The sequence below is a fragment of the Oryx dammah genome, unplaced genomic scaffold, assembly GCF_014754425.2.
Source record: "Oryx dammah isolate SB20612 unplaced genomic scaffold, SCBI_Odam_1.1 HiC_scaffold_17, whole genome shotgun sequence".
NCBI classification, from domain to species: domain Eukaryota; kingdom Metazoa; phylum Chordata; class Mammalia; order Artiodactyla; family Bovidae; genus Oryx; species Oryx dammah.
The window spans coordinates 61,664,745-61,677,615 of NW_024070201.1; the positions used below are offsets into that span (position 1 = coordinate 61,664,745).

Below are 12,871 nucleotides of genomic sequence, written 5' to 3' on the forward strand. Positions count from 1 at the left end.
TAAGCATGTGTTTCATGTATTTTAGATACTATAGATGTAATATGTAGGTGCAGCTAAATAGGTACTACATCCCTAATGTTGTGCAGTTTTTATGTACAGAAGACTCAGACAAGCTTTTACTTAACATATCTGAGTATAGATTGTATATAGTGAATAAACATTTCACATTACTTCATGATCTGAAAAGCTAGTTAATTCATCCCTTCTGGATGAAAACTGCTATTTCAGAATCAAATACATTCCAGCAAAATTCTCCTCTGTTGTACTAGAATAAGCTTTGAGCTCTTTGTGTCATGCTTTCCAGATATCAAGCAAATCTAATCATTAAAGTTTCAGCTTACAACCATACAGAAAATTGGAATTTTAACCTACTTTTGAATGATTTTAAAAAAAGATTCAACCTCTCAAGAGATTGTAGGAGAATTCTTCTCATCTTAAGGCTTGGATTATGAGGAGAATTTAAGAGCAACCTGATTTTGGGGGGATGGAATTTAAGAATTCGCTCTGTGATTTCATCCATATCAAAGTGAGTTCTGCTTTTTTCTCTGATGAGATTCTCTATTGCTGCAATATGTCTACACAGCCTGGGTGTACTTATATTCCATTTCTTGGAGAATTTGCTGTTCAAGGCATGCTTTTTGGAAAGGGTAAGAAGGTCAGTTTTAAAAAATAACTCATAGATCTTTATTAAACTTAATTCACATTTAGCTCTTTGGGTGGAGCTCAGAGGGTAGAGCACCCTTAGCAGGAGGAGAAAAGGCTCTGAAGAAAATAAACACAATAAAATTAACTTCCTTAGAATTATCAGTTACTGTGTATTCATGCAATAAATAATGTAAGGTTATTTTTCAATGGGAAAAGAAAACTTTTTTTTAATGGCTGATCACGGAGGATCACTTTTATCCAAAAACTAATTATCTTTAAATAATCTGCCAGCCCATATTGAAAGTAAATGCTACAATAGACTGGAATTTTGAAATAGTGAATTTATTTTAGTAGGTGAGCTTTCTGATCTTAGGAGATATCCCTGCTATCTTGTTAGTTAAAGTTCTTAGTTGAGTAACACTTCTTTACTCTTTTAAAGTTTAGTACTGTGGGTCATAATGTTTGCAAGATGCTCTTGCAATGTATGACAGACATACTAACATTAACAGTATTAGCCTGGGTAGTAATCCTGCCTCTAATTTTCCTAGGGGGGTAAGCAAAATGGAATGTGTTTCTCCTGGAGTTCCAATAGCTCTCCACTAGAAATAGTAGTTAATTAAATCACAATGATCAAAGCTCAGTTGCATCATCATATTAGGCAGAAAAGTTTACTGTTTGCTTTTCCTTAGGAGACTGAAATGAGTGTGCCACCCTGAATCTTACTGACTCCTGAGAACTGTCATGGCCACTGAAGCTGTGATACAGTCCCCCTTTGGTGACTCAGGTGTAAGATCCTATTACAGTTTTAAAGAAGAGAAAACCAAGCACAGCTTGAAGTTTGTACAAAAAGATGAACGTTTACCTGCCAGAGGATAAGGGTTTTGAGTCAGGTTCATCTTTTTGTGTCTTATCAATGGCAGAACTTTAAAAAAAGGAAAATAAAGGATAATAGTAAACTTTAAAAGGAATGAGAAATTTTAAAAACAGTAAATGATTCAGCTTTATGTATTGTAAAATAGAAAGAGTAGCTTTATAACGATTTTTGGAATGATGTACCACAAGGTAGATAGAGTATTATGCAGGGGATTTTTTTATAATCCTAATAAGAATTTTAGCATTTCATAAATTTATAAGAGTTTTGTAAGTTAACTCAGAGAGAAGTTTTTCTTTTATTTGAAAACTGTTCTTTTCTATTTCACAGGTATTCCTGCGACACATGGTAAACCCACTAGTTATTCAATAAGGGTAGATAATACAGTTCCCCTTGTAACTCAGGCCCCAGCCATGCAGCCACTACAGATCCGACCAGGAGTTCTTTCTCAGGTTGGTGATAATAATTCATTATTTTTGCATATGTGCTGTCCTTCTTATACTCAAGTAGAGGCCTTAATCCATTGGTAATACATAGGCTTGTGCTATTGGAAATAATGAAAATGACCTAGACAGGAATTCTGTCCTTACAGATTATTGAATTTAACTTTTGTAATTATTAGGTGATTGTTACTTTGAGTTACTTGTAACATACTGGTTTTTCTTTTTCTTTTGTTGTTTTTGCTACAGCAGACATGGTCTGGTAGGACACAGCAGATGTTGATACCTGCCTGGCAACAGGTGACACCCCTGGCTCCTGCTACGACTGCATTAGCTTCTGAGGGTGTGGCTGGTTCACAAAGGCTCGGAGACTGGGGGTAAGTTAAAAACAGTAATACTTCTTGTAAGTCGTTTGCAAAATACATATGGTAATGTAGGGATTCAATTTTTCTAAATTTTCTCCATAGGAAAATGATTTCACAGAGCAATCATTATAGCTCAGTGATGCCACAACCTCTTCTAACTAATCAGATCACGTTATCAGCCCCTCAGCCAATTAGTGTGGGCATTGCACATGTTGTTTGGCCTCAGCCAGCCACTACCAAGAAAAATAAACTGTGCCAGAACAGGTTGGTATTGATATTTTAACTTTTCCTTTGCATTTTGAAAATGAATCATTAAAATAAATTTTGCATGCACACCAAAGGGTCACCCTGTTGTATTCAAAATGACCTCTTTGATAGATTTGCTACAAACACTAAGCCAAGCTCCCTTCTCAATTTCTCAGAGGTATTTTGGTAAAACTAATGGAATGGGAGCCAGGAAGAGAGGAAATAAATGCTTTCAGTTGGTAAGATTGTCTTCATTGCCCTTTTGATTTATTATCTACCTATAATGTTAGACAATTCTAGACACTCAGATATCACATTTGCCCCCTCAAAAAAAGACCATTACAATATAAGTAAATGCAGTCTACACTCGTTTCTAGAGATTTTATATATCACAGACTCATGATCTGTGTGTTAGTGTGTCATATGCATTATCTTGAACAAGTGAAGGTTCGTATTGGTACTTATAACATGGTATCTTAGAAAAATGTCATGTATATATTTTGATTATAGAAATGACACATTATTCCTTTGATTGCAGGAGTAATTCATTGCAGAATACCAATATCCCACAATCAGCATTTATTTCCCCAAAGACAGTAACTGGGAAAGATGTCGAGGAAGTAAGTTGTATAGAAACACAGGACAATCATAACTCAGAAGGAGAGGCAAGAAATTGTTGTGACACGTCTATCAGGCAAGACTCTGATTCATCAGTTTCAGATAAACAGCGGCAAACCATTATCATTGCTGACTCCCCGAGTCCTGCAGTGAGCGTGATCACCATCAGCAGTGACACCGATGAGGAAGAGACGTCCTCGCAGAGACATTCACTCCGAGAGTAAGTGCTGAAAGCAGATTCCTGCATTTTTGCAACATTCTTAAATGATGATGATGGTATCCTCTGCTGCGGTGGAAAAAAACTTGGTGGTTTATTATTGTCTGTTCTTGTCCTTCGGAGTTAACTTCCTGAGTAGTATTTAGCATGATTGAAAGCGAAAGTCGCTTAGTCTTGTGACCCCATGGAATTCATACAGTCCATGGAATTCTCCAGGCCAGAATACTGGAGTGGGTAGCCTATCCCTTCTCCAGGGTATCTTCCCGACCCAGGAGTTGAACCAGGGTTTTCTGCATTGCAGGTGGATTCTTTGCCACCGGAACTACCAGGGAAGCCCATTTAGCATGATTACTATAGCATTTTTCCTGTATTTACGAGCTTTAGATTTTTATCCATGTAGGTCTTTCTTACCTGTTTCATATCTGGGGAGTAGGTTCTCATTTTTGACCTGTTTTCCCCTTCCCTCTTCACTAGATGTAAAGGTAATCTGGACTGTGAAGCTTGCCAGAGCACTTTGAACATAGATCGGATGTGTTCATTAAGTAGTCCAGATAGCACTCTGAGCACCAGCTCCTCGGGGCAGTCCAGCCCATCCCCTTGCAAGAGACCGAACAGGTAAAGGAATTTTAACAGCAGTGTGTTATAAACGTTAAGTCTACTAAAAAGCCTATGTTTTCTTTCGTTGTTTAAATTAGTAAGTACCTGCCAGTTTACCACAGTGGCTCTCTCTTGTTCATAAGTTTTGAACTAGATCACCTTTTTATGAACTCAGGTTTTAAGTAGGAATTTTCTGTATTATTATGGAACAGATCTAAATGAAAAACTGAGGTTCTAATAAATGGTTTTTAAAAATATCATTTGTTTTTGAAAGTGTAAAAAAGTCACATCCTCAGCTCTAGCTTCACAGACTACCATTGTAACTTAAATTTAGAATAAGAACATATACATTAACAGTACAAAAAGGAATGTTTTACATTATAAAGTAATGACCCACTGTCAGAATATTTGCTGTGATTTTTTTCTCTTAGTGATTGATTTGCCTGGTTTTATCTGTATTTCCTTTTGGCCAGGGATATGCATTGCCACTGAAGTAGTGAATGACTCGTAACCTGCATGGTGTACTATCTCATTAAGAGATGATCTGTAAAAATTTCAGTGAAATATGTTTGATTTCCGCTGACATTCTTTTTATAGTGGAAAAAATTTTCAGTCATAATTTTATTCTTTTTTTTTTTCCTTAGGAAATACAGTTTTTAATACTTTCAGTCAAATCTCTGTGGAAAATATAAAACAGTATTAACACATCTTCTTCTTAAAGTTGTTTATAATGTGATTTGCGAGTTGATACTACGCATTTGTTGTTGTTTTGTTGCTAAGTCATGTCCAACTCTTTTTGTGACCCCCATGGACCATATAGCCTGCCAGGCGTCTCTGTCCATGGCGTTTCCCAGGCAAGAATACTGGAGTGGGTGTCCATTTTCTTCTCCAGGGTATATTAATGACCCAGGGATTAAACACACATCTCCTGCTTTGGCAGGCTGATTCTTTACCACTGAGCCACCTGGGAAGCCCCATGAGATGTTTGTGTGTATGTGTAGTATATAAAAAGAGATATAAGTACAATATACATATAAAAAGATATGCTTCAAATTTTAAGTATGAAATGAGTGGTTAAAATAGAGTAAATGCAATAAAAATCCTAAGGTGAGAGGAGGGCCAGGGCCCAAGGATCAGGACGAGAAGAGAAATTTGGGCTCTGGGTGGTTAGACTTTCAGAGAGGTAGGAAAGGCCTTTCGAATAACTGGTTAGTTAAAAAGACCCAAATTATCACTAAATTATTAGTGATTACTCTAATATTACAGTATTATTAGTCTAATTTATTAGAATTTGATCTCAAATATCCAAGTTGCCTTCTTATGTATTTGTACATTTCATTTCAGGTGTCCAGAACAGTATTACTTCTGTAGTATCTTGATGAAATCTTCTGTGATTTATAATATGGGATTTTATGAACTGCTACTGAGGATCAAGTGAAAAGAGACAGGAGGGAAAATTAAGTGCCAAGAGGGTGTTCTAAACAGAGAGAATTAGCGTTAGCAGTCCCAATTGAGAACTAATGTGAGAGTCTAGGGAATCTATGAAGAATGTGTTTGGGGTAAGGAAGAAGTTATAATTAGGTATGAAATAATTTAATAAGATCGTATCAATTTGGAGGAGTTTGGAAATTACTTACCTTTAGATTTAAGGTTGGAGAACATTGTTGGTGCAAATTCTCTCTTTCAGTATGTCAGATGAAGAACAAGAAAGTGGCTGTGACACTGTGGACGGCTCTCCAACACCGGACTCTTCAGGACACGACAGTCCGTTCGCAGAGAGCAGCTTCGTGGGGGACACTCACCAAAACGCAGGATTGGTAACTTCTCCTGACACAGGAACCAAACCAGCTGTTTGTGCTGTTGTGGTGCCACCAGTGGGACTGGAAAATGGATTAAATGCCGATGAGCATATGGCAAACACAGGTAAACTGAGTCCCCTCTTTCCCTGATTGTCCCTTAAAAGGTCTTAATTTGGGAACATCAGAACCAAAAGTCATCTCTGAATTTCTGACCTGCCCCTGCCAAATCTATTGTACAAAAGAAATACTTTCTAATATTGTCCAGTGCTTGCAAACTAGGAGATCTTTACTTTTTATTTAATTTTAAGGTTTTCAAATCAGTGTTGTGTAAAATATTTAAAGACCTTTCATAATTTTTATATGAGAAGGAGAGAGTACCTACACTCTAATATTTTGTTGCCAGAATCTATATGCCAGCCATTAATAAAAGGACGATCTGCCCCTGGAAGATTAAACCAGCCTTCCACAGTTGGTAATCGTCAGCAAAAATTGACATCAGCATTCCAGCAGCAGCATTTGAATTTTAGTCAGGTATGTTTGAATTTATGAGTCTTTGGGATTCAAAATCAGCAGTTTTTTAATTGGGAGAAAAAGATTCTCAAACTGTATAAAATCTTAATAAACACTTCCATTTTCATTATTCCAAGTGACTGAAAAGTAATTGGCTTAATAATGGGATAATTATCAGATTATCCATGGAACTTGAATTAGGTTCTTAGGTTTTCTTAAGAGAACCTGAGAGAAAGCTTACATTAAGATCTGAGAGCTCCCCTATGGGATTTTAGTCACAGTATCTTTTAATTTCTCTTTTTTTCTTCTTTGTGACTTATAAAATATGTAATTAGTCTTTTGTTTTATTTTTGAATAGGTTCAGCACTTTGGGTCTGGGCATCAGGAGTGGAATGGAAACTTTGGACATCGAAGGCAGCAAGCTTATATCCCTACTAGCGTTCCCAGTAATCCTTTCACTCTTTCTCATGGAAGTCCTAATCACACAGCTGTACACGCCCATCTGGCTGCAAGTACGCACCTCGGAGGACAGCCTACTCTACTCGCATACCCATCATCAGCTCCCCTCAGTAGTGCTGCGCCAGTGGCCCACCTCTTAGCCTCTCCATGTACCTCAAGACCTATGTTACAGCATCCGACTTACAATATCTCCCATCCCAGTGGCATAGTTCACCAAGTCCCAGTGGGCATAAACCCCCGTCTGTTACCATCCCCAACCATTCATCAGACTCAGTACAAACCCATCTTCCCACCACATTCTTACATTGCAGCATCACCTGCGTATACTGGATTTCCATTGAGTCCAACCAAACTCAGCCAGTATCCATATATGTGAAAACTCACGAGTGTATTGAGGAAGCTCAATGATATAAACATTTGATTAAAAATTAAACATGGTATTTAATAAATATTAGCCATGGCACAAGAAAATTATTTTTGAATCATGTAGACTTGGGTGCAATTTAAACAACTTTGAGCTTTAAAAAAGAAACTCACTTTTAATGTGTTTTGCACATTTGGTATAACTTGTCTTTGGTCATGTTATCTTCTTATGTTGTAACTCTAGACAGGTGACTTATGGGAGCAGAAGTCCAGTTTTTGCTCCCGCTATTTTTTATAAAATTGCCTTCTAACTAGTGCAAGACACGTCCATATTTGGGAAGCCATTCTGTGTACAGACTTAGAGCAACAGATGCACATATGTCAGAATTACAGCATACAAGTGAATTGTATTATCTGTGTCTTAGTGTATAAATGTTGGGTCACTTACCTAAGAGATTGAGCTATTGTTCTTTACATTTGCATGTGTCTTTGCATGGGCAAAATGTTGCCTAGACTTTGCTCTTAAATGTTGTTCTAATAATCTCAGCTGCATTGTAAACCGTTCCCACACATAGTGCCTTAAATATTTGAGGTTGTTAATGTTATTACTATATATAAATGTTGAGGACTGCAGCACTTAAAAATTCAGACTTACTCTTTAGTTTCCTTTGATAGAGTAATGTTCATTTTTGGTTTTGTGTGGTATGATTTCAGGTTGTAGCTATTTTTCCTTACTAAGAGGGCAGCATGTTTGCAATAGCTGAATTCTGCTGTCTGACTTTTTCAGAATGATCTAGCTTCAAGAAAAGCAAGCAGGTAGTAGTGCTTAAGAAAAATTGATTCAGTATCTAATGAATAGTTGATATCTGTCACAACACAGCATTTTATATACTGTTAAGTGAAACTGCAATACAATCTAAGTTTATTTTGGGAGTGTTTGCTGTATAATTGGATTTAATGAAATGTTTAGAGATGCAGTAGGCATGACTTTGAGTAGATAATGAAAGAAAATGCAAAATGCTCATTGATTCATGATGTGGTTTCATCCTAGCTTGGGCAAACCATGCAGTATTTAATAAATAGTAGCAGAATATTTACTATTGAAGCTTGAAAAGATGTGAGATCTTTGTGTGCAATTTTTCATTTATGCATGTGAGAGGGTTTTTTTTTTTTTTTTTTTTTTTAGTATTTTTACATTGTAGTACTTGTTTTGCTTGTTGGTGGTGTTTGCTTATTTAATACATTCCGTCAGGGACAGAAATTACATGCTTTTTTTTCCTAGGAAGTATGTCTTGGGTTTTTCCCTCTTTATTCTTTACTTTTTTTTTGGTGGTGGTGGTGGTTATGTTTAAATGAAGTTGCTTTTACAGCACCAAAGACTTAATCATCCATTTCCTATATAAAAGGTAGCTACTTTTTGCATAGACCTCAAGTATATTGTAGTGTAGAGGTGGAATTTAAAGGAAGGTATTAAACAGGCTGTGTTTTAGCTTATGGGCAAGTAATAAATTGTATCATTTATCTTGAATGTATCATAGATAAGCTGCTATATAACGATTGCCACTTCAGATAGCTGTGAAATTAGGTGATTAACTAGTTGTTATTTAGCCTTCTAATTTCTGTATAAGTCTAATTACATGAAATAGAAGTTGGGGTTTTGATTTTTTACTTTGCTTTTCTGTTTGGAGTGTCATTGTAACTACTGTATTGTAAATGATGGAAAATAATTGCGTATGTTATTTTGGGGGTGTGTTATTTGCATCAGTATTTTATCTCTATTAATGTTTGTGCTCATCACTGCATATAAAAAAACTTGGATGTATCAATGTAACTTAATTTTTTATTTTCATACTGGCATTGTAGACACTTGAGAAAGCTGTATCTTGCAGGCTTGACTTAACTTTTTTTCCTTAAAAATCTGGAATATAATCCTATACCATTTACTGGAAGAAACAGTACAAAGCATTTGAGTGTAAAACTCTCCAAATGTTTTGGATTTACAGCATTTCTTTGATAAATGAACTGCATACCACTAGTACAGATCTAGTACAGCGTTGACAATAAGCTAATAATGGATAAACTTTTCTTTACTCCATTAATACAAGCAGTGTTTTATTTAATAATCATCGATGAAATAAATGTGCCTGATATTAATTTTAAAAATTACAGTATTAGATCATAAAATAAAAACCAGCAGTACATTTTTAGTCACACTGAAAATGAAGGACTTAATTTTCCCCACAAGTTTCAGTGTTTTTAGTAATCAATTCTATGCATTTTATATAAATAGAAATATATATATATATTACACATAAAAAGGAATAGCCTAAGATTAATTTAAAAGATTATTTACAGATGGCAAATTTATGGAGTCACTATTTAAGTAAACTTGCTGCCCTCCACAGCCTTCTAATTTTATTTATCCGGTCCAGCAGTTTACTGGTATCTGCTCGCTTGTTGGAGAAGAATCAGTGCTGGCAGCTCATGTTTAAGAAACACCAAGGGCAAAAGATTGATGATTGTACCAGGTACAAAACTGGCACAGTTTTTTTGTTGTTCAGGGCCGTGTTTACTACCCTGAAATATCATATTTTCTGTATTTCAGTTCCAAGACTGTGATGTCTTGTTAAATTGACAGTAAATGATAAACTTCAGTGTTTTCATAATATAACAGTCCTTTTGGATAAAGGCGTACCCGAGTTAAGTACACTGCTCTTAGCTGATTCTAATCATGGGCTTTTTAAAAAGGAAAAAAAAATTCCAAGATCCTGCTAAAGTCTAAATTTAGCATATTGACAAAAGAATCTGGATTTATACCCTCTTTAAAGCCTTTTTTTTTTTTTTTACCAGTTTTCTTTTGTGTTAACGCTTTCTTAAATAAAACACTGCATGAATTCCAAGTTGCATATTTGCATACTATTTTAATTTACAATTTGTTTTTTAATCAAATATCCTGGTATTTTGTTTCTTTTTCTTTCAGGGTGTTTAAGTATGTTACTGTAGTAGCAAAACTTTTTCATTTAAAAAATCTCTACTACTATTTCTAAAGTTGGTTTGTGTTAAGTAAAAGTTAAATCATACACTGCAAGGTGTAGAAAGATTTGTTTTAAAGAACCCAATGATATAGGTTTGATTACTAAGTTTGAGCTATTAACTGTTTAACAATTTTAGACTTGTGGCTTTCTTTCTTTGGTTTGTTTGTTTTTGCTTTTACTTCTATGCTACACTAGTTTGCCATGTAGCAATTGCACTGTGCAATATTACAATAAGGACTGGGAAAATTTTTATGGATGTAATGTCTATTACGGTTTGCGATAGTATTTCTCTCTAGTTCTCAGTGATTTAAATGTGACCAAGCCTTCTGTACTTTGTCACAAAAAGCGGGTTTTCCAGGTGACTATTTTGGTGAGTGTCAAAATAAGAATTTATGGTGTATTACTGTCGATTCACTTTGAATTAAAATATATATATTGCAGCAAACAGCTTGTTGACTTTTTTTCCACTCCAGTACTACTTCCAGACTAGGGAAGGAAGAGGTTAGGAAGATTTGAGTTACCCAACTTACACCGTCTCATTTAATTTTCAAGACCATCTGTGAGACAGATATACAATTATCTTTATTTTCTTAATGAAGAAATAGGCTCCAAATATCTAGGTAAGTTGCCCAAAGCCCAGGTGCTAATGAGTGGTGGATCTGAGATGTGAACAGGCTGCCTAATCCCTAACCGTAAGCAAACCACCAAACTACTGTCCGGCAGTTGGTTTAAATTCTGAGGGAGTGTACCAGAGTGCTGTAACCACAGGATAGTGTGTGAGTCACTCAGCGTGTCTGACTCTTTGCAATCCCACGGACTGTAGCCCACCAGCCTCCTCTATCCATAGAATTCTCCAGGCAAGAATACGAGCGGGTGGCCATTCCCTTCTCCAGGAAATCTTCCCGACGCAGGAATTGAACTCAGGTCTCCTGCTTTGCAGGCAGATTTTTTTTTTTTTTACCGTCTGAGCCACCAGGGAAGCCCAAATCACAAGATAACCAGGGCCCATTTTCCTTGAATATTTTTTGAGGTAAATATTTCTGTTCATTGTGCGTGAGTGAAGGATATGGAACTCACATGTGTTTTTAAGACATAAAACATGAGACTTCAAAGGGATGGGGTTGTAGTAAGCCAGTTTAGGTTGCCTTCAAATACCATCTTACACTTAAAAGTTTAGGTTTAGAGAAACATCGGTAGGAAAGTTTGTTGAGGAGCGCCCCCCCCAGCACACACCGGTGAGAATACATACTCTCAATCTCAGTGAACTTTACTTGCCATATATAAGATATACACACTTTGTTATATGTTTGTTATATGTTTGGTGTCTGGCTTCCTTTCATTCAACATTTTATGTCTAAGATTCATTCATGTTTATGTAGTTACGAGTCACTTATCCCCATTACTATGTAGTATTCATCTGTGCATATATAATCATGTATCTGTTGATCGCCATTTGTGTTTTTTACTTTTTGACTCTTAGGACTAGTGCTGCTACAGACATTTTTGTTCACATCTTCGGCGAACACATGCATTTCCTTTGAGCATATATGTAGGTGTGGAATTCCTACGTCACAGGGTGTGCAGATGTTTTATTATTAGATATTGCCAACAGTATTTCAAAGCAATTAATTTACACCCAACAGCAGTATATGAGTTCTAGTTACTTTACATCCTCACAGACTGTATATAGTTTTTCTTCCAATTTAGTCATTCTTAGGGCCATGAATTGTTAAAAATTATGTGAACATCCTGATCCTATATGTAGGTAAAATCCAGATTTTGCAATTCACTTGAAGGTAAATTGGCTTCTTGAGAGTTAGGAAATGTTCAGCTCTTTAAATGGATTCATGTATGGATGTGAGAGATGGACAATAAAGAAAGCTGAGTGCAGAAGAATTGATGCTTTTGAACTGTGGTGCTGGAGAAGACTCTTGAGAGTCCCTTGGACTGCAAGGAGATCCAACCAGTCCATCCTAAAGGAAATCAGTCCTGGGTGTTCATTGGAAGGACTGATGTTGAAACTGAAACTCCAGTATTTTGGCCACCTGATGCAAAGAGCTGACTCATTGGAAAAGACCCTGATGCTGGGAAAGATTGAAGGTGGGAGGAGAAGGGGATGACAGAGGATGAGATGGTTGGATGGCATCACTGACTCAATGGACATGAGTTTGGGTGGACTCCGGGAGTGGTGATGGACAGGGACGCCTGGCATGCTGCAGTCCATGGGATCGCAAAGAGCTGGACATGACTGAGCGACTGAACTGAATTGAGGGTTATAAAATATTTATTCCTAAAGAGACTTAAAAATCCTTTGAGCAACACATGGAAACCATTAAGCCAGTACCTAGCACATAGCAGTGCCTATCACATGGCAGGTATGTCATGAGTCAGCCAGTAATCTATGAGTGAAGTCGCTCAGTCGTGTCCGACTCTCTGCGACCCCATGGACAGTAGCCTACCAGACTCCTCTGTCCATGGGATTTTCCAGGCAACAGTACTGCAGTGGATTGCCATTTCCTTTTCCAGGGGATCTTCCCGACCTAGGGAACGAACCCGGGTCTCTTGCATTGTAGACAGACGCTTTACCGTCTGAGCCACCAGGGAAGTCCTAATAATCTGAAGCATCTACCATTTCCCAGCATTCTACGCTAGGGAGATGTCAGTGGACAAAGCAGAGGATTCTTTTGCTCTTACAGATCTTTCCTT

General features: G+C 36.8%; 1 protein-coding gene across 6 annotated transcripts in view; it reads left to right on the top strand.

Annotated features, from left to right (window-relative positions):
• HIPK3 (homeodomain interacting protein kinase 3) overlaps positions 1-10,610 on the top strand; it is an 84,119-nt gene extending 73,509 nt beyond the window's left edge. For 2 of the 6 annotated variants that reach the window (XM_040258974.1, XM_040258975.1), the window contains exons 9-17: positions 1,847-1,968; positions 2,206-2,333; positions 2,424-2,585; positions 2,744-2,806; positions 3,106-3,405; positions 3,877-4,017; positions 5,687-5,922; positions 6,202-6,329; positions 6,667-10,610. In XM_040258974.1, coding sequence (XP_040114908.1) covers positions 1,847-1,968; positions 2,206-2,333; positions 2,424-2,585; positions 2,744-2,806; positions 3,106-3,405; positions 3,877-4,017; positions 5,687-5,922; positions 6,202-6,329; positions 6,667-7,143 — 1,757 coding nt within the window. In that variant the 3' untranslated portion in view covers positions 7,144-10,610. The remainder of the gene's footprint in view (positions 1-1,846; positions 1,969-2,205; positions 2,334-2,423; positions 2,586-2,743; positions 2,807-3,105; positions 3,406-3,876; positions 4,018-5,686; positions 5,923-6,201; positions 6,330-6,666) is intronic. The other 4 variants (XM_040258979.1, XM_040258980.1, XM_040258976.1 and 1 more) reach the window with 3 other exon arrangements.
• The last annotated feature ends 2,261 nt before the right edge of the window (positions 10,611-12,871 follow it).